This window comes from Tachysurus vachellii, chromosome 12 (genome assembly GCF_030014155.1).
Source record: "Tachysurus vachellii isolate PV-2020 chromosome 12, HZAU_Pvac_v1, whole genome shotgun sequence".
NCBI lineage: Eukaryota > Metazoa > Chordata > Actinopteri > Siluriformes > Bagridae > Tachysurus > Tachysurus vachellii.
The window spans coordinates 713,343-738,063 of NC_083471.1; the positions used below are offsets into that span (position 1 = coordinate 713,343).

Genomic DNA, 24,721 nt, shown 5'->3' on the forward strand with positions numbered 1-24,721 from the left:
TTAAATATGTTATACATAAGTAAATATTCTTGCATACATAAGGCACATCATTTATTGTCGTTAATTTTGTGTAGTATGTTGAAAGAATTAGTTTGTGTACAACCTTTTTCAAAATTTGAATGCGGAACCTTTCAGACAGTCTGATTGTTATATGTTAGGAAGACAAAAAATTGTAGGTAATTAAAAAATAATAGCAATTAAACAAAGATCCAAAGATGTGATTATGTTTTCTCCTGGGTACAAAACACATTCATGACAGAACATTGATTAACGCAGAGTCTTTTTTGAATATTTGCAAAGTTATAGTCAATTTAACACACTTCCTGAACCACGGGTAAAACAGAGAATAAATAACTGGATTAATGGTGGAATTAAGATAAAGCACAATTGCAAGTTTCTGAAATGTTTCTGGCTGTAGTTCAATAACATCACCTAATAAACTGTAAATAAAATATGGAAGTAAACACACCAGAAACACAGACACTAAAATACCGAGGACTTTAGCTGCTTTTCTCTCAGATTTCATGGAGTGTGAGGTGATTTTCTGTGTTTGAGGCCGTGTGTGATTATTAAGCTCTCTGATAGCAGCGGCATGTTTCTTAGCAATTAGAAAAACTTGAATATACAATATGATTATGACAGAAAGTGGGAATATTAATGTTACTACAAGGTCAATTACAAATAAAACTTCATTCAGAAAAAGATAACACTCTCCAGGACACATTACAAAACCTGCAAAGCTTCCATTGAAATAATAAAATACTGTGTTATACACCAGACAAACACACCAGTTAGAAGAAAGCACAATGCAAATAGTCCTGCTGGAGATTATGTTTATGTAGAGGAATGGGTTTGAGAGAGCCAAATACCGATCTACAGCAATCAGAGCTACATTGTAAATGGATAAGCTTGTTACAAAATAAGATATCATTAAAAAACAGATGCAGTACCCCTTATCAAAAATCCAGCATGACTCGATCATCCAGATGCACATTGGTGGCATCACGAAAGCCCCCACAAGGAAATCCGACACTGCTAGAGACACCACAAGTGTGTTTGTTGGTGTGTGAAGCTGCTTGAAGTGAAGAACAGAGATGATGACGAGCAGATTTCCACACACTGTTAACAGAACCACAGCAGCTGAACACACATACAGTAAGATATAAACTGCAGGAGATACAGATCTCTCTGGACAGGAGAAAAGATCACAGTGATCAGACTGATTAAACTCCATCAGGTTCATTAATACAGCATTTAAAAAAATGTCTTTGTTACATTAGAATTAAATGAATTCTATGTCAGTCAGCACAGATATTTTTATACTTTATAAATAGGCACACCCACAAGCTTGACTGAGAGCTTACTGATTATGATGTCATGCCTTAGGGAAACAAAAACTAGAGAAGGCACTGAGCACAGATAAACACTGATTTTTTATTTGGTTCTTAAATTTATAAGTAAGAAAACATTTGTAGAAGCCAATAATCAAAAGAAAAACAAAACAAGGTCACAAAAACTCATTTTCACAAAACTAATTTATTTTAAATGTAAATAATTGCATATGAATTCATAATTCAGAAATATTATGTATTCCAATTCACAGACAATGTAATTGGGATGAACTTCATCATGCAGCAGGACAATGACACAAAACATGTTAATCCATTTAAACAACATGTGATTGGCTGCTTCTTAGCCAAGTTTTTGCTGCCCAGTCCAACAGCCATTTACAGCATTTGGCAGACACTCTCATATACAGTGACATTCAAATGTGATTTGAAGTCCCTATTAATGAATACATTAACACTGTTTCACTAGGACACAGACTTTCGGCATCAGCCTAAAACTCTGTCTTTTTTAAAAAACAAAAAAACAAAACAAAAGAAAAGCATAAAAAACAATCTGGGAAAGTAAGCATTAATTTAAATGTTTTAGGAAGAGGCAGGTCTTCACCCATCAATTGAGGATAGCCAGTGATTCAGGGAATCATTTGCAGAGGACAAATTTATAGGCCTTCATAGGTGCCAACAGTGCATTAATCCAGTCTCCAAATGACAAGAGATTGAACAAGTACTTCTGAATCCTTCCGATGGTGTAGAGAAGAAACCTACATGATCATGTTTTATTAGCAACATGCGAGGTAAAGGACAGTTGATTGCAAATGGTTACCCCAAGGTTGTGAACAATGGCTGAAGGAGATATCAGAGAGTTGTGCAGGGGATATTGCACAATCTTGAAAAGGGGATAAAATACCTTAGATGATTCAATTAAATTAAAATGTATTTGCATAGCACGTTTGACAATGGACATTGTCTCTTTACAGAACATAAGAAACATACAAAAATACAAAAGATTTAACATTATAAAATATTATATACAAATATTAATATAATTCAAAAATTTAAGATTAATATTAGACATATTTAAATGTATGTGTATTTGTCCCCAATGAACAAGCCTGAGGTGACTGAGGCGACTGTGGCAAGGAAAAAGTCCTTTAGATGGAAAAGGAAGAAACCTTGAGAGGAACCAGACTCAAAATGGAACCCATCCTCATTTGACACCATGGCTACTCAGACCAAATCTACAGTATGTTATACAGGCCACTTGTCAGATGCTACAAACCAGTTCTGAAGCAGGTGAAAAGCTGGCCAGCAGGAGTATTGAGTGAACTGTATTGAGTGCACTGACTGGAACATCTTCAGGGAGGCTGCAATCAACAGTGATGCCATCAACCTGGTGGAGTACAGAACATCAGTGACCAGCTACATCAGCAAGTGCATTGATGACCGTCTCCAAGACAACACCACACGTTCTAGAAGCTGTGGATGACTGCTAAAGTGTGTGCATTGCTGAAGTCTAGGGACCTTAAGAGCAGGGGACAAGACTTTTTTTTAGAACAACAAGGGCCAAACTGCCCAGAGTCATTAGAGTGGCAAAGCGCTCACATGCCCAGAGAATCCACAGCCACTTCCAGGATAGCAGAGACACCCGGAGTATGTGGTCAATCAGGCGAGCACAAATTGCAAGACATCACCTGCCTGTGATAGTGATGCCTCCCTCCCAGATCTGCTGAACGACTTCTACAGTCGGTTTGAGGTGCAGAACAATGTAGCAGCAAGGAAGACCATCCCTGACTATCCATAAACATCCGTGACATTTCCCTGAGCAGTGCTGTTGCTTCTATGTGCCTCTAGACAACCACCATTGTCTCCATGCCAGAGAATTCTACAGTGTCCTGCCTCAATGACTAATGTCCCATCACACTCACACCCATTGTAATGTAGTGCTCCTAAAACTAATGAGATGGTCGTTGACTCCAGGAGAGCACAGAGCGATCATTCTCCATTGAACATCGATGGATGCTCTGTAAAGATCGTCAAGAGCACCAAATTCCTGGGTGTTCATCTGGTGGAGAACTTAACCTGGTCACTCGACACCAGCTCCATCACGAAGAAAACCTAGCGATGTCTTTACTTCTTACGAAGGCTGAGGAAAGCCCATCTCCCTCCCCCCATCATGACTACATTTTACAGAAGGACCATTGAGAGCATTGAGAAGCAGCTGCATCACTGTCTGGTTTTGGAATGGCACCATAACGGATCACAAGACCCTGCAGCGGATAGTGAGGACAGCTGAGAAGATCATTGGAGTCTCTCTTCCCTCTATCACAGACATTTACACCACACGCTGCATCTGCAAATCCAACAGCATTGTGGATGATCCCACACACCCCTCACAAACACCTCTTCTCCCTCCTGCAAAGCATTCGGGCCCTCACAACCAGACTGTGTAACAGTTTCTTTCACACTCCTCCAATATACATCCATGTATACAGCACCACCCATATCAAACAGTTTACATGCTGTCTTACACATTTCAGTCAACTGCTGTTCTGCACAATACCTTATATAACTGCTGCTTTTATATTAAGTGTTCGTTCCAGTATTTTTGAAGATGTATTATAGAATGTACAGTATGTACTCTGGTTGGTGCTGCTTTTGTGTAATGTCTTGTTCTTAGTGTTTTGTAACATTTTTTTGCACTGTCTTTTGTCTTGCACTGTTTGCACCAGATAGCACAGATGCACTTTATGCGGCTAGGACTAACTTACTTATGTCCTTAGCTTTTTCTTTGTTCTATGTAGCTCCATGGTTTTGGAGAATGTATGTACACTTTCACTATGTACTGCATCACCTATGTAGGGTTGAAATGACAATAAAAGCTTCTTGACTTGACTTGATGTCACAGAAGGGTGTGATTATAAATGTACAGTCTAACAATTGTGTACTGATAAGGTGGACCTTCATTGAGACATCCAAACTCTTTACGATACAGAACACAATTGGAACTGAAACAATCTCTGGATGCCTCTGAATGGGTCTGGAAGTCATGAATGCATGAACTAGCTTCTCAGCATCAGATAAGTATAGGATCTTTCTTAGCTTGCCAATATTTCTAAGGTAGAAGAAGGCTTACTCAAAGTGATGCTCGCAGCTGCAGTGCTTTTCTCTGTGGGTGAACAAGGATGATGCTGAACAATTCTAGGATATGCTTTTTTTCATTGGTTGTTGCGTTAAATCTTACCCATATACAATAGTGCTATTTTCTGATTGGCTATTGTGTAGCCTCTTTTTTGTTTGGCTGATAAGTGTCAGGCTCGACTAAGAATTCCAGGGGAGACGCGCTTGATTCCTGCCCGGTTCCATAGAGACAGCGGTGCGGACTGATACTGTACATTTTGGGTGCTGAAAAAGTTCAACATTCCTTCCATTATACCTGGATATCTGTACTGTACAAATCCCCTGAGCTGTGGGTTTGCAAATATGATATGGGACTTTGCATTTGGATGTTGTTCATGTATGGGACATTACCACAATTTTAACATCAAATATTATTTACTATAAATGTACAAATAATTATATCTTTTATTTTCTTGGTGAAAATCTGTTGGTCTTTTTGATGCATGTTAATTTGGAACAAGTGAAAAAAAAGAGTCTTCTAATATCTGCAGAGTTACAGTTATTTAACACCCCTCCTGAAAAATGGATAAAATAGAGCATAAATAACTGGATTAATGGTGGAATTAAGATAAAGTACAAGCAAAACTTTCAGTAATGTTTAATTTTGTGGTTGGTCCATATTGTAAATTTTTGTAGGAAAGATAATTCCTACAATTTACATATAATACGGTACTGTTCACAATATATTGGGAGTTGAAATTTGATTTGTTATAGAAGCTGAAATTATATATAACAGCAATATTTACTGTAAAGACATTATTAGAAGGTGTCAAAGAGACTTTTCATGAAAGAACATTGATTAATGCAGAATCTGTCTGGAATATTTGTAGAGTTACTGTTAATTTAACACACCTCCTGAACCACGGATAAAACAGAGCATAAATAACTGGATTAATGGTGGAATTATGATAAAGTATGATCAGAAGTTTCTGAAATGTCTCTGCCTGTATTTCAATAACATCACCTAATAAACTGTAAATAAAATATGGAAGTAAACACACCAGAAACACAGACACTAAAATACCGAGGACTTTAGCTGCTTTTCTCTCAGATTTCATGGAGTGTGAGGTGATTTTCTGTGTTTTAGGCCGTGTGTGATTATTAAGCTCTCTGATAGCAGTGGCATGTTTCTTAGCAATCACAAAAACTCGAGTATACAATATGATTATGACAGAAAGTGGAAATATAAATGAATATATGAGATCAGTTACAGACAAAACCTCATTCAGAATATAATAACACTCGCCAGGACACATTATAGAACCTGTGAAGTTTCCATTGAAATACATGAATGTTAAGTTATAGGCAACCACCAGACACCAGTCAAAAACTATTACAACAGCAGTGATCCTCACAGAGACTCTAGAAGAGTAGAGAAAGGGGTTTGAGAGAGCCAAATATCGATCCACAGCAATCAGAGTGATATTATAGATTGATATGATTGTAAGGAAACCATCAATGAACCAAAAACTGATGCAGAAATCTCTCCCAAAAATCCAGCATGACTCAATCGTCCAGATGAACACAGGTGGCATCACCAAAGTCCCAACAAGGAAATCTGACACAGCCAGAGAGAGCAGCAGCATGTTTGTTGGTGTGTGAAGCTGCTTGAAGTGAAGAACAGAGATGATGACGAGCAGATTTCCACACACTGTTAGCAGAACCACAGCAGCTGAACACATGTACAGTAAGACATAAACTGCAGGAGATACAGATCTCTCTGGACAGGAGAAATGATCACAGCCATCAGACTGATTAAACTCTGTCAGGTTCATCAATACAGCATTTCTCTAATGTCTACAGAGTTAAAAGTAAAACAGAAAATGTAAAAAGTCATAATCGAATGACTTATGGCTCAGAAGCTCTGGTGATTTTATAATTTATAGAAATTAGTCACACCTCCCTAATTTGAGTGACAGTATGATAGATATGATGTCATGGCTTGTGGGAACAAACGGCCTAAGCTAAATATCTCCATCTCATGTGTTCTTGACTGGACTGATGGGACACTGGTTTCTGTAATGGTAATTCATGGAGAATAGAAAACTAAATCCAACACCATTCAATGTAGTGAACATTAGACAAGTATATAGTAAATGTCAGTTAATTATATTTATTAGAAATGTCACTACAAAAACTCACCACATTGGTCACAAACAGATTCAGCTCTTAGTGTTTGTCCTGCAGTCTGTAAGGCTGTCCATCTCACATTACAGATTATTTTAAACCAAGGCTAAAACAGAGCATAAAGAAACACATTTATATCTGAATCACTATAATGCATTACAAATATGTAAATATATTTTTTCTTGTGTGAAGATGAACAAGGCTGATTTTGTGTCTGTAATTAATAAACATTAATCCTTATAGATGCCTTGCGATGGGTTGGCACTCTGTCCAGGGTGTATCCTGCCTTGATGCCCGATGACACCTGAGATAGGCGCAGGCTCCCCGTGACCTGAGAGGTTCGGATAAGCGGTAGAAAATGAATGAATGAATGAATAATCCTTATAGAATATCAAATATCCTGCTCTATTGAGGGTAATTAAGGGATGCAGTTAACTGTGTGTTTCATAATTAAACATTCAGCATTTAAAATAATAATGATTTTAAGGAATTTAAAGGAATAAAGATTTAAAAGCTGATTTAATCTTTTTTTTTTTTTTTTTTTTTTTTAAGGATTTTCTTTTTTTAGTTATGGTAAGTCATCATGATGGTAATTAAAGAGGCAGAGGACTTTATCTGCTTTTTTCTCACATTTCAAGTCTGAGGTATTTAATGTGTGACTGTGTGTGAACAAGAAATCATGTCACTGCCATTAGAGGACTAACAATTTTAAATGAAATAACCAGTAATGGAGGCACCGCATTTACTGTTATCCAGCAGATTAATTGCCACAAGGTGGCGCCAAATAAATTGTACTTATTTTCTCATGTGTTGAAATACTTTGACCATATTATTATAGAATTACTTTTACTCATGCAAAATGCAAGAGACAAAAAGTATTGCCTGCATAATGTTGCCACAGCTCGCAACCTTGGGGTAACCATGGACATGTATGTTCTGATAGCAGATACAAAGTCACACATGACTTTGGGTCATTGTGGCAACACCTGCGTTTTTTTTACACACACTATGGCCTGATTGCTGACCTCCTGGACACAATCCTACTTCCATAGGTAGTATAGGTAAGTATACTTCTATAGGTAGTATAGGTTGGCGCATAGGTAATGCCAAAGCTGATGTAGCAGCAAAGGCAGCAGCAAACAACCTGAACAGAAACAAAACACTAACATCATGACTAAACTGTCTCTTTCTACCCTAGATCTCACTGAATTACAGTGTATGAGCGATTGTGAAGAGAAAGAAAGCTGGAGAAAGCTGGGATGTGTTAAAAAACAGGGTGTTCTCTTTCATCATCTTGTGTTCGAGATCCACCTATGGGAAGGGCATCCGTTCCTGACCTCTACAGAAGCATCCAATTGCACCAAGTCTGGCTTGACAGACAGAAGCGTGTGCCAAAGGCAGGTAAGGTAATGCCCCTTACCCGAGTGCATAATGCACCTGCACGCACTACCTTTCCTCAGTTAACATTCGGTTCTCGTGACTTCTGCTCCTACCTCACAGCTCCCTGGTTTTTTTTGGACTGCACATTTTGTCTTCAGGAGGACATATCGTTTGATCAGCCTCCGCCGGACGTGCTCGTCCTCAGCCTCAAGCATGCGCAAGAAACTATTGACCTCCCGGAGAACTGTGGCCATTGCCTGGCGCTCCCAAAAAAGCTTCTGCGTCACAGGCTCAAAACGGCCACTTCCCAGTGTGTCGACTTCGAGCTGTCCAACTCGGAGGGGAAAAAGGCGACGCCGCTGTGCACCCGGGGGCCTCCTGCGTGCGACTTCCTCGGACTGGGCTGATGTGTCCTTCCCTGTTTGAGGATTTACTACCGGCCGACGACCGTTTCCCCAAAGGACCAAACACCCCCTTCACACTCCTCTCACAATTTCAATAAAGGCTACGGCCCCACTTTTCCACAAAAAAAATGAAAACTTCTCTGGTTTGGCCACTAGATGACGCCGTTGCGCCATCAATAAAAGATCCGGCCGGATCGGCTCCAGGCATCCCGCCTACTTGTGTGGGTCACGTGAGGGCCTTGCTGTCTGTCTCAGCCCCCGATTGGGTGTGTGGGTCACGTGAGGGCCTTGCTGTCTGTCTCAGCCCCCGATTGGGTGACTCACACAGTCACGAGAGGTTACAGACTTCAGTTTGCCAAATCACCCCCGCGGTTCAACTGAGTGGTCTGGTCCCATACGGACCAGAGCTCCGCCCACATTCTGAAAGACGAAATCTCATCTCTTCTCGAGAAGGGAGCGATTCGAGTTATAGCCCCGCATCTAAGCGGTCAGGGGTTTTACTCTCGCTATTTCCTGGTCCCGAAAAAAGACGGTTCTCTCCATCCTATTCTGGATCTCAGAGTGTTGAACAAACATTTACGGAAATACAACTTCAGAATGTTAACACACGGCTCTCTCATACGCTCGATAAAGCAGAATGATTGGTTTTGCTCGATCGATCTGAGCGGTGCTTTTTTCCACATAAGCATCTACCCTCCACACATGAAATTGCTTCGTTTCGCCCACCAAGGCGTATGTTACGAATTCACTTTCCTTCCATTTGGGCTCGCTCTGAGTCTGAGGACGTTCTGTCTGTGTGCGGAAGCGGGGCTTGCGCCGCTGAGAACAGCGGGTATCAGGATCCTGACTTACATAGACAATTGGCTTATTATAGCCAATTCGAGAGAGAAAGTGATTCAAAACACTGCCCGTGTGCTCTCACACATCGCTGCGCTCGGTTTCAGAGTCAATGTGAAAAAGAGCAATTTCACTCCCACCCAGGAGGTCATATTCTTGGGTTTGGAGCTGAATTCCGTTACAATGCACGCGCGCCTGTCACGGAAGCGCATTTCTTCATTCATGAGCTGTCTCTCGCGGTTCAGGGAAGGAGTGCGGATACAGTATTGCACGTCTCAGATTACAGGGTCTTATGGCTTCGGTGGTCCATGTCTTGCCTCTAGGTCTTCTGAGAATAAGGGCTTTCATGAAGTGGATTTTGGCCCTTGATCTCAGCCCATTGTGCGATCTTTGCCGCTATGTCACGGTGACGCGCGTGTGCATGGCCGCGCTGTGTCAATGGAGAGCTGCAGATTTTGACGTGCATGGGACCCCTCTCAGGGCGATCATGCTGTGGAAAGTGGTAACAACAGATGCCTCCTTGACAGGGTGGGGAGCCACACAAGAGGGCAGATCAGTGAATGGTGTGTGGCCGAACTCACTTCATTCAGCCCATATAAATTACTTGGAGCTCCTCACTGTGTTGAAAGCTCTAAAGCATTTCTTGCCCCACCTGCAGGGACATCATGTGCTGGTGCGCTGCGACAATATGACAGCTGTAGCACATATCAACCGTCAAGGCGGCATGCACTCCTCCAAACTTCACGCTCTGGCTCACAAGCTGTTGGTATGGAGCACACGAAATTTCCTGTCATTACGGGCGACTCAAGTCCCGGGCTTTTTGAACAGGGGTGCGGACCTTTTGTCGAGGGGGAACCTGCTCGACGGAGAGTGGTGGCTCCACCCTCAGATAGTGAGGTTGCTTTGGGAGAGGTTTGGCCCAGTGCGCTGCTCTACGCTTTCCCTCCGCTCTGCCTGATGTCCCCGACCCTGGCCAGGATCGCTGTGCAGGGTTTGTCTCTGATCCTCCTAGCTCCCAGATGGCCCAAGGCACCTTGGCTAGCGGAGATAATTCCTCTTCTATATGCGGAGCCTTGGCCCCTCCCGTTGCGCACGGACCTCCTGGCCCAAGCGAACGGGGAAATCTTTCATCCTCACCCAGACAGGGTGGCTCTCTGGGCCTGGCCCGTGAGGGGACGAATTTAAACACTCCGGGGCTTCCCCCGCATGTTATTGCCACGATTCAGAATGCCAGGGCCTCTTCCACATGTTCTCTCTATGATTGCCAATGGCGTGTGTTTGAGGAGTGGTGCAGGAGCACCAGCTCGTTTCATATCTGTGCTCAGTCACTGATATTCTGGGTTTTATGCAGGACCTTATCGATCATGGCAGAACCTTTTCGACGATTAAGGTCTATTTGGTGGCTATCGCTGCATGTCACGCCGGTTTCGGCGACACTACGGTGTGGCAGCACCCCCTTATCCATAGATTTATGAGTCCCGGATTGGGATCTCTCCATGGTGCTGGAGGTGCTGGCCCAACAGCCTTTTGAGCCCCTGGGGGATATCTCCCTCAAGCTGCTGTCCTTCAAGACGGCACTGCTCCTGGCTTTGGCTTCCGCCAAACGTGTCAGTGATTTGCATGCACTCTCGGTTCATTCCTCGTGCACCAAATTCTCGCTCAGTGGAGATAAGGTTTTGCTTAGGCCTAACCCGGCCTTCATGCCTAAATGCTTTCCAGCTTTCACTGTTGGTGTAATGGAGCTCTCCGCTTTTCACCCTCCTCTCTTTTCCTCTGTGGAGGACCAGAGGTTGAATGCTTTGTGCCCTATGCATGCCCTACGGGCATACATGGACAGGACAAACTCTTTTCGACGGAGCGACCAGCTCTTCATCTCTTGGGCCCTGCCGAACACGGGGAAACCCATCTCTAAGCAACGCCTCTCTCACTGGCTTGTAGAAGCTATCTCCTTGGCGTATGAATCTAGGGGCGTGCAGCCTCCAGGTGGCCTCAGAGCTCACTCCACTAGAGGCTTGGCTGATTCTTGGGCTCTGTTTGGGGGAGTTCCCTTGCAGGACATTTGTGCCGCTGCGAGCTGGTCCTCTCCGCACACCTTTGTTAGGCACTACTGGCTCAATGTTACCCGTACCACGGTGGCTCATGCGGTCTTAAGTGTGGGCTCTTTGTAGCCACGTGCTACTAGGCCCGCACTCCTTTCCCAGCCTGGTTATGCATGTTTCAAGCATATAGTCTCCCCCTCTCCTGATACCCGGGTTGGTCCATTCACATGTTTATAAACATGTTCTTTTCCTGTGGGCGGCTCGCTTGTTGGACATCAGTGGGGTTCTAACATGCATGTTACCACATGTTGTATTGTATTGGGCAACCGGGGAGTTGTCTATATCTCCCATAGGTGGATCTCGAACACGAGATGATGAAAGAGAACAATAGGTTACTTTCGTAACCCCGGGTTCTCTGAAACATCGAGTGGAGAGATCCACCAAGTTTGCCCCGCTTGCTGCATGAGAAGCGAATATGCTCACTGAGGAAAGGTAGCGTGTGCTGGTGCATTATGCACTCGGGTAAGGGGCGTTACCTTACCTGCCTTTGGCACGCGCTCCTGTCTGTCAAGCCAGACTTGGTGCAATTGGATGCTTCTGTAGAGGTCAGGAACGGATGCCCTTCCCATAGGTGGATCTCTCCACTCGATGTTTCAGAGAACCGGGGTTACGAAAGTAACCTATTGTTTGGTATGGTCCCATGGGAAAAATATTTTTTAAGCTAAATTGACATATGGTAAAGACCACGGGTCAAAAGGAGGGATGGCAACAGAAATAATGAAACATTGGCATGTCAAAGGCTTTACTAATTACTCCCCAAAATTTTGTGAACGGGGGCACGGTGGCTTAGTGGTTAGCACGTTCGCCTCACACCTCCAGGGTTGGGGGTTCGATTCCCGCCTCCACCTTGTGTGTGTGGAGTTTGCATGTTCTCCCCGTGCCTCGGGGGTTTCCTCCGGGTACTCCGGTTTCCTCCCCTGGTCCAAAGACATGCATGGTAGGTTGATTGGCATCTCTGGAAAATTGTCCCTAGTGTGTGAGTGCGTGAGTGAATGAGAGTGTGTGTGCCCTGCGATGGGTTGGCACTCCGTCCAGGGTGTATCCTGCCTTGATGCCCGATGACACCTGAGATAGGCACAGGCTCCCCGTGACCCGAGGTAGTTCGGATAAGCGGTAGAAGATGAATGAATGAATGAATGAATTTTGTGAACGCTGTGTCATATGTGCAACAAACAACATTGGGAGAACATTAGGAGAATCAAAGGCCATTTTAACATTTACAGATAGAATTTATTGAGCTAACACCTAGTGAAGGTAAGCAGTACTGTCTGGTCATTGTAGATACTTTCTATAAATGTGTAGCAGCTTTCCTACATCTAAGCAAGATGATAGTGCAGTAACAAAAGCACTTCTCACTGAAATTATTCCACGATGGGGAATACCTTAGAGAATTGGCAGTGATAATGGCACAACATTCGAATATCATGCTCTACAAAAAGTCAGTAAATACTTAGGGTTCAACCTAAAACAACACTGTGCCTATCAACCAGCTAATGGTGGAGCAGTATAGGGTAAAATGGCAAAGCAGCCTTACATCTACACCCACCTTTAGAAGAAATTCTACTCTGCCAGAGCCCACTGACCACAGCAAAAGAAAACAATATATTTTGGAAAAGACTGTTATTGTTGTGGCAAGAACTGTCACAGTTAGGAGACTGCAGAGCACCAATAACAGTAACCTGAATCAGAAATATATACTAGGGGCTGAATGCTCCGTGATAACCAGCAGAACTTTCAAAGATCACTTAAGAGGAATTAAAAAAATAGTTACTGAATTCACACACCATCACACTGACGTCACAGATATAATTAACACTAATTAACAGCACAGAACCAGTTGGGTAGGTCCGCTCTTTCCACCTAGGGTGAAATCTGATTCCAGAAGTCTCCACCTCTGAATGGTGGAGCTTTTTGTCTCTGCATGTACAAGAAGAAACCTCATCAATGCCTACTTTACCATTCCAGAAGATTTAACATCATCACCGCGGAGGCAGAGAAATGTGGGTTGAGATGACTGTATGCACTCATGAAACAGCCTAGACTAGTAGTGTTCCCAAGCCATGATGAGTTGGGATGAGTGCAAAAGGGCAGTGCCTGCACTCTGATCACTGATATATGTAAAGAAGGCTAAAGGTTCACTTAAATTTTCATGTGCTGTCCCCATGAATCACCCAAGAGACATTCTAAATATCCTGTTACTGAGACTCAAATTTTATGAGAGTACACCTCTGCTGGAGAGAAAACAGACAAATTCGATGAGTGGAGAGAACAATTTTGAGACATGGACTTTCTGCCTGATCCAACCCAAACTGACTATGCTCCAGCTTGCTTAGTTTTATGTTCTTACATGCCATCGACAGAGGTCTGTTCCTCACATGTTCCTAGTTTAGTTTTGTAGCTCAACCTAGTAGGTATGTTTTGATGATTGATGTTTTGTTACTAATTAGAGTTGTGCTTCTGATCTTCCTATTCTTTCACATGCTCAAACCAGAGGGGCCTATCCATCAAAGAAAAAGCAGTATATCCAATGTCTAAGTTTTAGTTAATGAAAATGTCTTGAAAAGCCCAAGCAAAAAAAAAAGATGATGTTTGATGTTCTGTCAAAAATGTCTTTTAGAAATTATGTTAAAATTTCTTTTAAATAGTTTGTCCTGAAAGATGAAAATTGGGGAAATGTAGTGGAAATTTTAAATATCATGAGTGTTTTTATATACATGCTATGCGCTTTTACAGTATTCTGTGTGTACTCAGGGAGAAAGAGGTCCTTGATAAGGTCCTTGAAAATGTAATGTGGCTTTGGTGAGGTGATAACTCGAAGGGATACATCTTCAGTAATCAGGGAGGGTGCATGAACACATACACACACACACACACGCACATTTTTGCTGCAGCAAAATAAAATTCTTTCTTTACTTCATTGCTTTTATCACCATCGCTGAGTCTGAGTGTGTTTTATATATCTAGATCAGAACTGACACCTAATCTGCTTCTGTAAAGCTGCTTTGAGACAATGTGAACCTTTTGTTAAAAGTGCTATACAAATAAACTGAATTGAATTGAATACAGTTTAAAGTCATGCTCTAATACACACATTGAACAATCCCTCATGCAAATGTTCATATTCCTGTAATTATTCAAATGTCCACACAGAGTCAAGGTTTTTAATTTCCTAATTCATACTTAATCTATTTTTAACGTCACATGCAGGTTAGTCATATTTAGGATTAAATTTAGGCCAACTTCTGTTGATGCAATTTTTCCCCCCAGTTGATACATTTCATGTCACATGTAGAGTTTAAAGAAGTCCTGATTTATTGGATTATTGTACTATTGTAAAAGAAGTCACACTCAAATGGCTCAAGTAGTATTCACAAAAATCTGTTGGTCTTTGGCTCGCTGCATGTTAATATGTAGTATTCATGATTTCCCTCTGATTAAATCTCAGTGTTTAATGTTTTAATCCATGTTTTATTTTTCTGTAGCAAATATAATTCCCTCCTTCTACATATAATACATTAAAGTTCACATTAGATTGGAGTTTAAATTTGATTTGTTCTAGAAGCTGAAAATATATATAACAGCAATCTACTATAAAGACATTAACAGAAGGTATAAAAAGACTTTTCATGACAGAACATTGATTAATGCAGAGTCTGTCTGGAATATTTGTAGAGTTATGATTAATTTAACACACCTCCTGAACCACGGATAAAACAGAGCATAAATAACTGGATTAATGGTGGAATTAAGACAAATCATGATTGTGATTTTCTGAAATAATTCTGTCTGTATTTCAATAACATTCCCTAATAAACTGTAAATAAAATATGGAAGTAAACACACCAGAAACACAGACACTAAAATACCGAGGACTTTAGCTGCTTTTCTCTCAGATTTCATGGAGTGTGAGGTGATTTTCTGTGTTTGAGGCCGTGTGTGATTATTAAGCTCTCTGATAGCAGTGGCATGTTTCTTAGCAATCACAAAAACTAGAGTATACAATATGATTATGACAGAAAGTGGAAATATAAATGAATATATGAGATCAATTACATACCAAACCTGATTCACAATGATTAAACACTCTCCAGGACACATTGCAGAAATTGTGAAGTTTCCATTGAAATACATGAAAGCTAAGATATAGATCACTATCATACACCAGTCAAAAACTATTACTACACAAGTGATCCTCACAGAGACTCTGTTCATGTAAATAAAGGGGTTTGAGAGAGCCAAATACCGATCCACAGCAATCAGAGTGATATTGTAGATTGATGAAATTAATAGAAAACCACTAAGTATCCAAAACATGGTGCAGAAATCTTTCCCAAAAATCCAGCATGACTCCATTGTCCAGATTAATGAAGGCGGCATCACTAAAGTGCCAACAAGGTAATCTGACACAGCCAGAGAGAGCACCAGCATGTTGGTTGGTGTGTGAAGCTGCTTGAAGTGAAGAACAGAGATGATGACGAGCAGATTTCCACACATTGTTATCAGAACCACAGCAGCTGAACACACGTACAGTAAGATATAAACTGCAGGAGATACAGATCTCTCTGGACAGGAGAAATGATCACAGCGATCAGACTGATTATGCTCTGTCAGGTTCATCAATACGGCATTTCTCTAATGTGTACAGAATTTAAAGTAAAACAGAAAATGCAAGAAATCATAATCGAATAACCTATGGCTCAGAAGCTCTGGTGATTTTATAGTTAATAAAAATGAGTCACGCCTCCCTAATATGAGTGACAGTGTGATAGAAATGATGTCATAGCTTCTGGGAATAAAAACATACACTAAATAACTACAGCAGGTTTTCTCCACCTCATGTGTTCCTGACTGATGCTCGATATATTTGAATTTTTTAAAGGTACATGGTGAATGTAGAACAAACACAGAATAAACACAACAACTAGTGCCAATAAGCATCCATAAAATAAGTTAGTTTCTGTAAGTAGATCACAGCAATTGTTAATCAATTGTTCCTCAGCATTTTAACACATATATTTATACATGAATTTGACATGGGATGGATAATTGACAAAGATGGCAATGCGAGGCTCAGTGTCTGTATAGATTTTGCAAATTTGCAATAATCTTCATGCTCATTTCTTCTCTTCTATCTTCTCTTTCCCAACCGAAGATACCACAGCTTCTGATCGGATCTCAGCATGTCTGGCAGAAATTTCATCATAGATGACTGCTCATCAGTTAAAGCTCAATCCTAACAAAACTGAACTGCTGATCATCAGGTGATTCATCCCCAGGTCATGATCTTGCTATATCCTTGCACAACGATCTGATCTCCCCTTCAGCCACAGCTCGCAACCTTGGGGTAACCATGGACAATCAACTGTCCTTTTCCTCTCATGTTGCTAATGTGACTCGCTCATGCCGCTTTCTTCTGTACAACATTAGAAGGATGCGGCCATTTTTGTCCACACAGGCTGCTCAGGTACTTGTTCAGTCTCTTGTCATTTCTAGACTGGATTACTTCAATGCACTGCTGGCAGGTCTACCTATGAATGCAATCCGTCCTCTGCAAATGATCCAAAATGCAGCTGCCCGGCTTGTTTTCCACCTGCCAACGTTCTCGCATAACACCCTGCTGCTGCGATCCCTCCACTGGCTTCCGGTAGCTGCATGCATCAGATTCAAAACACTGATGCTGGCCTACAAAGCCCAAAATGGACCAGCTCCCTCTAGCTGTACCTCAAAGCCCTCATCACTCCTCACACTGCACCCCACACCCTCCAATCTACCAGCACTGCTCGACTGGTTCCACCATCTCTCAGGGTAAGAGGCAAGTTTACTACAAGACTCTTTCAAGGTTTGCTTTCAAGGACAGGAAGCATTTCCCTGAACGCAACAAAAAAAAGCGTCCATTGTTGGGATGCTGAGGTCCTTTAAAAGCTTCCTGGCCCTGGTCCGGCTCTGCGTGCTGTAGATGTCCTGCATGTCAGGGAGCTCGGTGTGGATGGTACGTTCAGCTGACCGCACCACCCTCTGGAGGGCTTGCCTGTCCTGCATGGTGCTGTTTCCGATCCAGGAAGTGATGCTACCCGTCAGGACGCTCTCAGTGGTGCAGGTGTAGAAAGTTTTTAGCACCTGAGAGGGTAGTTTGAAGTCCCTTAACTCTGGACTGTCATTTTAACTCTGGACTTGCACAGCACAGTGCCACTTTATACACACCATACTGCACAAGGACACTTTAAGGACAATTACAAAATCATTTATAATTTTGTACTTCCATTATCCTTTCACATATATTTTCATATATTTTATATAGTTTATACTTTTGGTTTTATTTTTAATCCTTAATTCCATCTTTCTATGTTTGAACACTGGACAGACGAAAAAAGCATTTCACTGCATGTTGTACTCTGTATGTATGTGTATGTGACAAAAAAAAATTATTTAATTTGATTTGATTTGGCTCCTCCTGCAGGCCCATAACACTGTGATGCACAGATCAGGTGACGCACAGCCCTAAAACACATCCAGTGCAAACCTGAGGAGGTGCATCAAAAAGGCCAAGCACTGCTACAAGCTAAAGGTAGAGGAATACCTTTCCAACTTCGACCCCAGACGCATGTGGCAGGGCATCCAACGTTTTTTAGCTTCAGCAGTAAAAACAGAGAGATGGCCACTAAATCCAGACTTCTGAAACCCACCAGCCCATCACACTTACCTCCTCTGACAAGGCTGCTGGGCCAGATGGCATTGACGGGAGTGTGCTTAGAGCATCTGCATTCCAGCTTGCAGGGGTTTTTACAGAATAATTCAACCTGTCTCCCACCCTAGCAACTGTGCCAACGTGCTTCAAACCCACCTCCATTGTTCCAGTTCTGAAACACTCCAATACGATGTGCCTGAATGACTACTGCTCAGAACTTGCACCCATTATCATGAAGTGTTTTGAGAGACTGGTCTGGAAGAACTGCCTTCCACCTACATTGGACCCAATGTCTTTTAGAAATTATGTTAAAATTTCTTTTAAATAGTTTGTCCTGAAAGACGAAAATGGGGGAAATGTAGTGGAAATTTTAAATATCATGAGTGTGTTTATATACATGTTATGTGCTTTTACAGTATTCTGTGTGTATTAAGAGAGAAAGAGGCCCTTGTTCCAGCCATTAACATTGTATATGCTTGAATGATGGGAACTTGAATGAAAATGGAATGTGGCCTTGTTGAGGTGATAACTCAAAGGGATACATCTTCAGTAATCAGGGAGGGTGCATGAACACACACACACACACACACACACACACCTTCTTTGCTTTTACCACCACCGCTGAGACTGAGTGTGTTTTATACATCTAGATCAGAACTGACACCTAATCTGCTTCTGTAAAGCTGCTTTGAGACAATGTGAACTTTTTGTTAAAAGTGCTAAACAAATAAACTGAATTGAATTGAATACAGTTTAAAGTCATGCTCTAACACACACAGTGAACAATCCCTCATGCAAATGTTCATATTCCTGTAATTATTCAAATGTCCACACAGAGTCAAGGTTTTTAATTTCCTAATTCATACTTAATCTTTTATTTTTAATGTCACATGCAGGTTAGTCATATTTAGGATTAAATTTAGGCCAACTTCTGTTGATGCAATTTTTCCCAACAGTTGATACATTTCATGTCACATGTAGAGTTTAAAGAAGTCCTGATTTATTGGATTATTGTACTATTGTAAAAGAAGTCACACTCAAATGGCTCAAGTAGTATTGGTGGTTTTATTCTTTATAAGTAACTCACAAAAATCTGTTGGTCTTTGGCTCACTGTATGTTAATATGTAGTATTCATGATTTCCCTCTGATTAAATCTCAATTTTTAATGTTTTAATCCATATTTAATTTTCTACATATAATACATTAAAGTTCACATTAGATTTGTTCTAGAAGCTGAAAATATATATAACAGCAATCTACTGTAAAGACATTATCAGAAGGTATAAAAAGACTTTTCATGACAGAACATTGATTAATTCAGAGTCTGTCTGGAATATTTGTAGAGTTATGATTAATTTAACACACCTCCTGAACCACGGATAAAACAGAGCATAAATAACTGGATTAATGGTGGAATTAAGATAAATCAAGAATGTGACTTTCTGAAACGTTTCCATCTGTAGTTCAATAACATTCCCTAATAAACTGTAAATAAAATATGGAAGTAAACACACCAGAAACACAGACACTAAAATACAGAGGACTTTAGCTGCTTTTCTCTCAGATTTCATGGAGTATGAGGTGATTTTCTGTGTTTGAGGCCGTGTGTGATTATTAAGCTCTCTGATAGCAGTGGCATGTTTCTTAGCAATCACAAAAACTAGAGTATACAATATGATTATGACACAGAGTGGAAATATAAATGAATATATGAGATCAATTACATTCCAAACAAAATTCACAATGATTAAACATTCTCCAGGACACATTACAGAAACTGTGAAATTTCCATTGAAATACATGAATGTTAAGTTATAGGCCACCACCAGACACCAGTCAAAAACTATTACTACACAAGTGATCCTTACAGAGACTCTGTTCATGTAAAGAAAGGGGTTTGAGAGAGCCAAATATCGATCCACAGCAATCAGAGTGATATTGTATATTGATGAAATTAATAGAAAACCACTAAGTATCCAAAACATGGAGCAAAAACCTCTCCCAAAAATCCAGCATGACTCCATTGTCCAGATTAATGCAGGCGGCATCACTAAATTGCCAACAAGGAAATCCGACACAGCCAGAGAGAGCACCAGCATGTTTGTTGGTGTGTGAAGCTGCTTGAAGTGAAGAACAGAGATGATGACAAGCAGATTTCCACACACTGTTAGCAGAACCACAGCAGCTGAACACAGGTACAGTAAGATATAAACTGCAGGAGATACAGATCTCTCTGGACAGGGGAAATGATCACAGCCATCAGACTGATTAAACTCTGTCAGGTTCATCAATACAGCATTTCTCTTATGTCTACAGAATTTAAAGTAAAACAGAAAATGTAAAAAGTCATAATCGAATGACTTATGGCTCAGAAGCTCTGGTGATTTTATAGTTAATAAAAATGAGTCACGCCTCCCTAATATGAGTGACAGTATGATAGAAATGATGTCATGGCTTGTGGGAATAAAAACCTACACTAAATAACTACAGCAGGTTTTCTCCACCACATGTGTTCCTGACTGATGCTCGATATATTTTAATTTTTTTAAGGTACTTGGTGAATGTAGAACAAACACAGAATAAACACAACTAGTGCCAATAAGCATCCTTAAAATAAGTTAGTTTCTGTAAGTAGATCACAGCAATTGTTAATCAATTGTTCCTCAGCATTTTAACACATATATTTATACATGAATTTGACATGGGAGGGATAAGTGACCAAGATGCCACTCCGACAGTTTTATCACCAATACTTAACTTAACCCTGAGATCTCCAGAACACAGGAGTCTACACACTCTTCTCAGTCAGGCAGAAGAGGTCGCAGGCAGCATCGAGATTGTAAACAAAGGCAAGGGAAGGGTGGACAGATAAAATCTAGGCTAAAGCTAACACCACACCAGCATTGTCCTTACCCAGCATTGTCCTTACCCTTACCCAGCATTGTCCTCGCTAAAGTGCAGTACCTGGTGAACAAAATGGATGACATACAACTTTGCCTGACAAATAGTAAGATAATTATGGACTGTAATGTCATGATTTTCACTGAAATATGGCTCAATGGGGCCATACTCGACAATGCTATCAAGCTAGAAGGACGCCACACACTCCAGGCATAAATCTGGTAAGACCAAGGGGTGGAGGGTTGTGCATTTGAATTAACAAGGCTTGCTGTACAAACTCTTTCATTATTGGGAGACACTGCTCAGTTAACCTTGAATTTCTCATAGTTAAATGTTGACCTTTTTATATGCCAAGGGGGTTCACCTCCACTATTGTTACAGCAGTATATGTCCCCCCACATGCTACTGCCAAGCTTACTATGAACAAACTTTATGCAGCCATTAGCAAACTACAGACGGCTCACCCAGAGGCTGCCTATTTACTTTCATGTGATTTTAATCACTCAAACTTGAAGATAGTGCTCTGTAAATTTTACCGGTACGTTTCCTGCAATACAAGAGGAAACAGAACTCTGGACCATGTTTTTTACAAACATCTCTGGAGCTTACACCACGACCCCCTCCCCCACATGGGACAGTCAGACCACCTTTCTCTATTTCTCAACACTAAGTACTCACCACTCATCTAACGTGTGAAGCTAACAATAACAACGGTCAAAGTGTGGCCAGCGGGGGCAGAATCTGTACTTCAGTACAGGTTTCAACAAACTGACTGGAATTTGTTTGCTTCTCAGGCTACTTATGGCTCTCATGTGGACCTTGATATTCACACCTCCTTTGTGCTGGATTATATCAACACCTGGTCAACCAGCCTGGCCAAAAAAGCTCACCACTGCCTGTTCTTCTTGAGAACACAGAAGAGACATCACCTATTTTCAGCCATCTAGGTAAACTTTTACTGCTTTGCAATTGATAGCATCCTGAACAGCTGCGCCACAGTCTGGTATGGGAACTGCATAGCCTCAGACCACAAAGCACTGCAACGGGTCTCATGTCTTGAGGTCTTCAGGGACTAGGCATTTTGTAAAATATATGAAAGTACTGTAGTAAACGATTGTGCTTTTACTCTTACACCTATTGTGCTTAACGCAACTAATATATTATCTGGATTACTGCACATTAGGCCTGGTTTTCAGTTATTGATCTCGCTATAGCCTTTCCTGGACATGGACAGTTATTCCACAAGGCCATGTATAATCACCCACCATCTTGTCAGAGGCATTACCTATAACTTGTGCATTTGTTGTTATCCACCAGACAATGGCCATAATGAGATGGCAAATAAATTGCATTGATATTCTTTGGCCATATTCTTTTCCCTGTGGTAGGTTCTGACAGCAGAGACACTTCCTACACACAGCCAAGTCATGGTCTTCATAAAACATTAGACCATGGTCTGAAAAACAGCTCCACCTTAGCAACACAAATGTAGTGGACAGCTAGATGGGACATGCTGATTAATGCTTCCATCTTTCCTACAGAAGCCAACCTATACAGTGAGGACTAAGCTCCCCAGACCGCACCCCTTAAAGCTTCCTGGGTCAAGCCTCATTGATGCTCAGATTCACTCAGTGTCCCTTTCACTAGGAAACCCATGATGACACAACACTTCACCACCACTCCTTACTCAGCACTTTATTTTCCCTGCCTCAGACTCCCAATCATTGCAGGCCTGAGCACCGAGGCTCTTTGAGACTACAACCAACAAGCCCAGCATTTGAAATTTCAGTCAGGTGATCAAGAAATTTCTCTTGCCTTCAGGAAGTTTCTGGCACACTGTCAGAGCTGTAGTGAAAATTTGAAATTTAATAAGTGTCTCTATATTATAATTGTTTTGTGCTTTTACAGTAAAAGATCAAGAGGCCCTTTTGCCAGTCGTTGACTGAAGTATCCAGAGGATGCCAAGAAACCATGAGGCGTGAGGTTTGGACAGGGCGGGGGGGGCGGGTGAACACCCAGGGATGGGTAAGGGTGACTCTCTTATGCAAGGCAACAAAGAAAAGCTTAAGCTAACTGTTCCATTTTTACTTGTCACTAATTCAATGTCTAGTAAAGAATCAGAGTTTGCTATTTGACCTGTGAATGAAACCTATGATAAATATAATGAGCCCAGTTTTAAAGAAATGCCTGTGATTATTTGTTGAATAAATAACGATAGTTTCTAGTTGACTCAGGAGCAGGGAACTCTGTGATATGGTTGTGTGAATTTTACATTTCACCTAGAATGAGCAATCGCTCCCTGTGTACTATGGGAGCATCAGGAATGTCAGTAATTGAGACATTTTTGGTGACCTTCTGCTAAACTGTAAGTGTTGCATAATAAATCTGTTGGGTTGAGATTTTATGTGCAGACAAATTTAAATCTAAATCTGCACATCATTAGGCCTTAAGATAGAATAGCGAGATGGCTCCTGCTTTGTAAAATATGATCCCAGACCCCTGTCCTATATGTAGGAATGGAAACTGTGTGATTCTTCTCTTACTGACGTCACACACTCTCTTGTAGGAAAAGCAAAAACTCCCACTTCCCCTTGTCACACAGACTACATGACACCAGAAGCTCTGCAATGCACTGCACACATACTGTACACAGACAAGAACCAGATGAGAGGTATGAGAAAGAGTGATACAGAAAGTTAGATAAGCCAGACATACTGATATTGAAGCTGTAGACTTACGTAGACTTATCTCAAGTTTCAGTTTGAGCTGGTCATCCACACCCATTCCAAATAAACCATGCATCTCTCTAGCCATATACGCCGATGATGAATGGGAAGCCTTGGGAAAATAGATAGTTGCTTGAACTCATGATTGGGAGCAAACTGAGCAGTGACCAGTCCTCCAAAATCAGATTACAGGCCAAAAAAAGCTCAATAGCCCCTAAATCTAGAAGCTATAGCAGGTATAACACAGGTGGTCAACTCCATGTTAAAAGCTGGAGTTATTGTGTCATGTGAGACATCTCCTGTGTGAACTCCACTATTTCCAGTAAAGAAAATATGTTTCGTCTAAAATTGTCTTTTAAATATCTTAAGAAATGTCATTTATATAGTTTGTCCTAAAGGACAAAAAGGAGTGAAATATGTTAGACTAGGGTGAAAGGACAAGCAGCCTTTGTGCCAGCCGTTGAATGTGTACGTCCTAGAAAGGAACTTTTAGGGGAGTATGTGTGAATGTGCTCGATAAGAACTGAAAATGGTCTTCAGTAACCAGGGAGGGTGCATGAACACACACACACACACACACACACACACACACACACACACACACACACACACACACACACACACACGCACACACCTGGGGTACAAAGGATTTGCCACTTCACTGTGTAGACGTTGCACTGTATGGAAGACGCCTTTTGCTGCAGCAAAATTAAATACTTGTATTTGTATTTGATTTAACCATATAATAACAAGATTTGGCCAATATTAGAACAAGAAGTTATGGTCAGATTAACTAAAGGGAAAAAAATAATGATAAAACATTTATTATTGCAAAATTCACTTGGGATATTTGCAGATTTATACAGCCATACTTAAACACTGGCAAAAATGTTCATATTCATACAAATATTCAAATGTCTACACTGAGCCAATAGTTATTTTAATTTTTTTCACTAATCCATACTTTATGTTTTAATTTTAATTCACCTAAGTCATATTTCTGATTAAATTCAGGCTAAATGATGCTGACCAAGTTTT

At 41.1% G+C, this 24,721-nt stretch overlaps 4 protein-coding genes across 4 annotated transcripts; all 4 read right to left on the bottom strand.

Moving 5' to 3' along the window:
• Positions 1–250: 250 nt before the first annotated feature.
• Positions 251–1,243, bottom strand: LOC132854791 (trace amine-associated receptor 13c-like). The gene has a single exon (XM_060883407.1). The coding sequence runs from the start codon at positions 1,241–1,243 to the stop codon at positions 251–253; it is 993 nt and encodes a 330-aa protein (XP_060739390.1).
• A 4,062-nt stretch (positions 1,244–5,305) lies between these two features.
• Positions 5,306–6,298, bottom strand: LOC132854747 (trace amine-associated receptor 13c-like). Its single transcript, XM_060883343.1, has one exon. It carries the CDS (start codon positions 6,296–6,298, stop codon positions 5,306–5,308), a length of 993 nt encoding a protein of 330 aa, XP_060739326.1.
• Positions 6,299–14,994: 8,696 nt separating this feature from the next.
• Positions 14,995–15,987, bottom strand: LOC132854758 (trace amine-associated receptor 13c-like). Its single transcript, XM_060883357.1, has one exon. It carries the CDS (start codon positions 15,985–15,987, stop codon positions 14,995–14,997), a length of 993 nt encoding a protein of 330 aa, XP_060739340.1.
• Positions 15,988–19,351: 3,364 nt separating this feature from the next.
• On the bottom strand, positions 19,352–20,344 carry LOC132854744 (trace amine-associated receptor 13c-like). Its single transcript, XM_060883340.1, has one exon. It carries the CDS (start codon positions 20,342–20,344, stop codon positions 19,352–19,354), a length of 993 nt encoding a protein of 330 aa, XP_060739323.1.
• Positions 20,345–24,721: the final 4,377 nt, after the last annotated feature.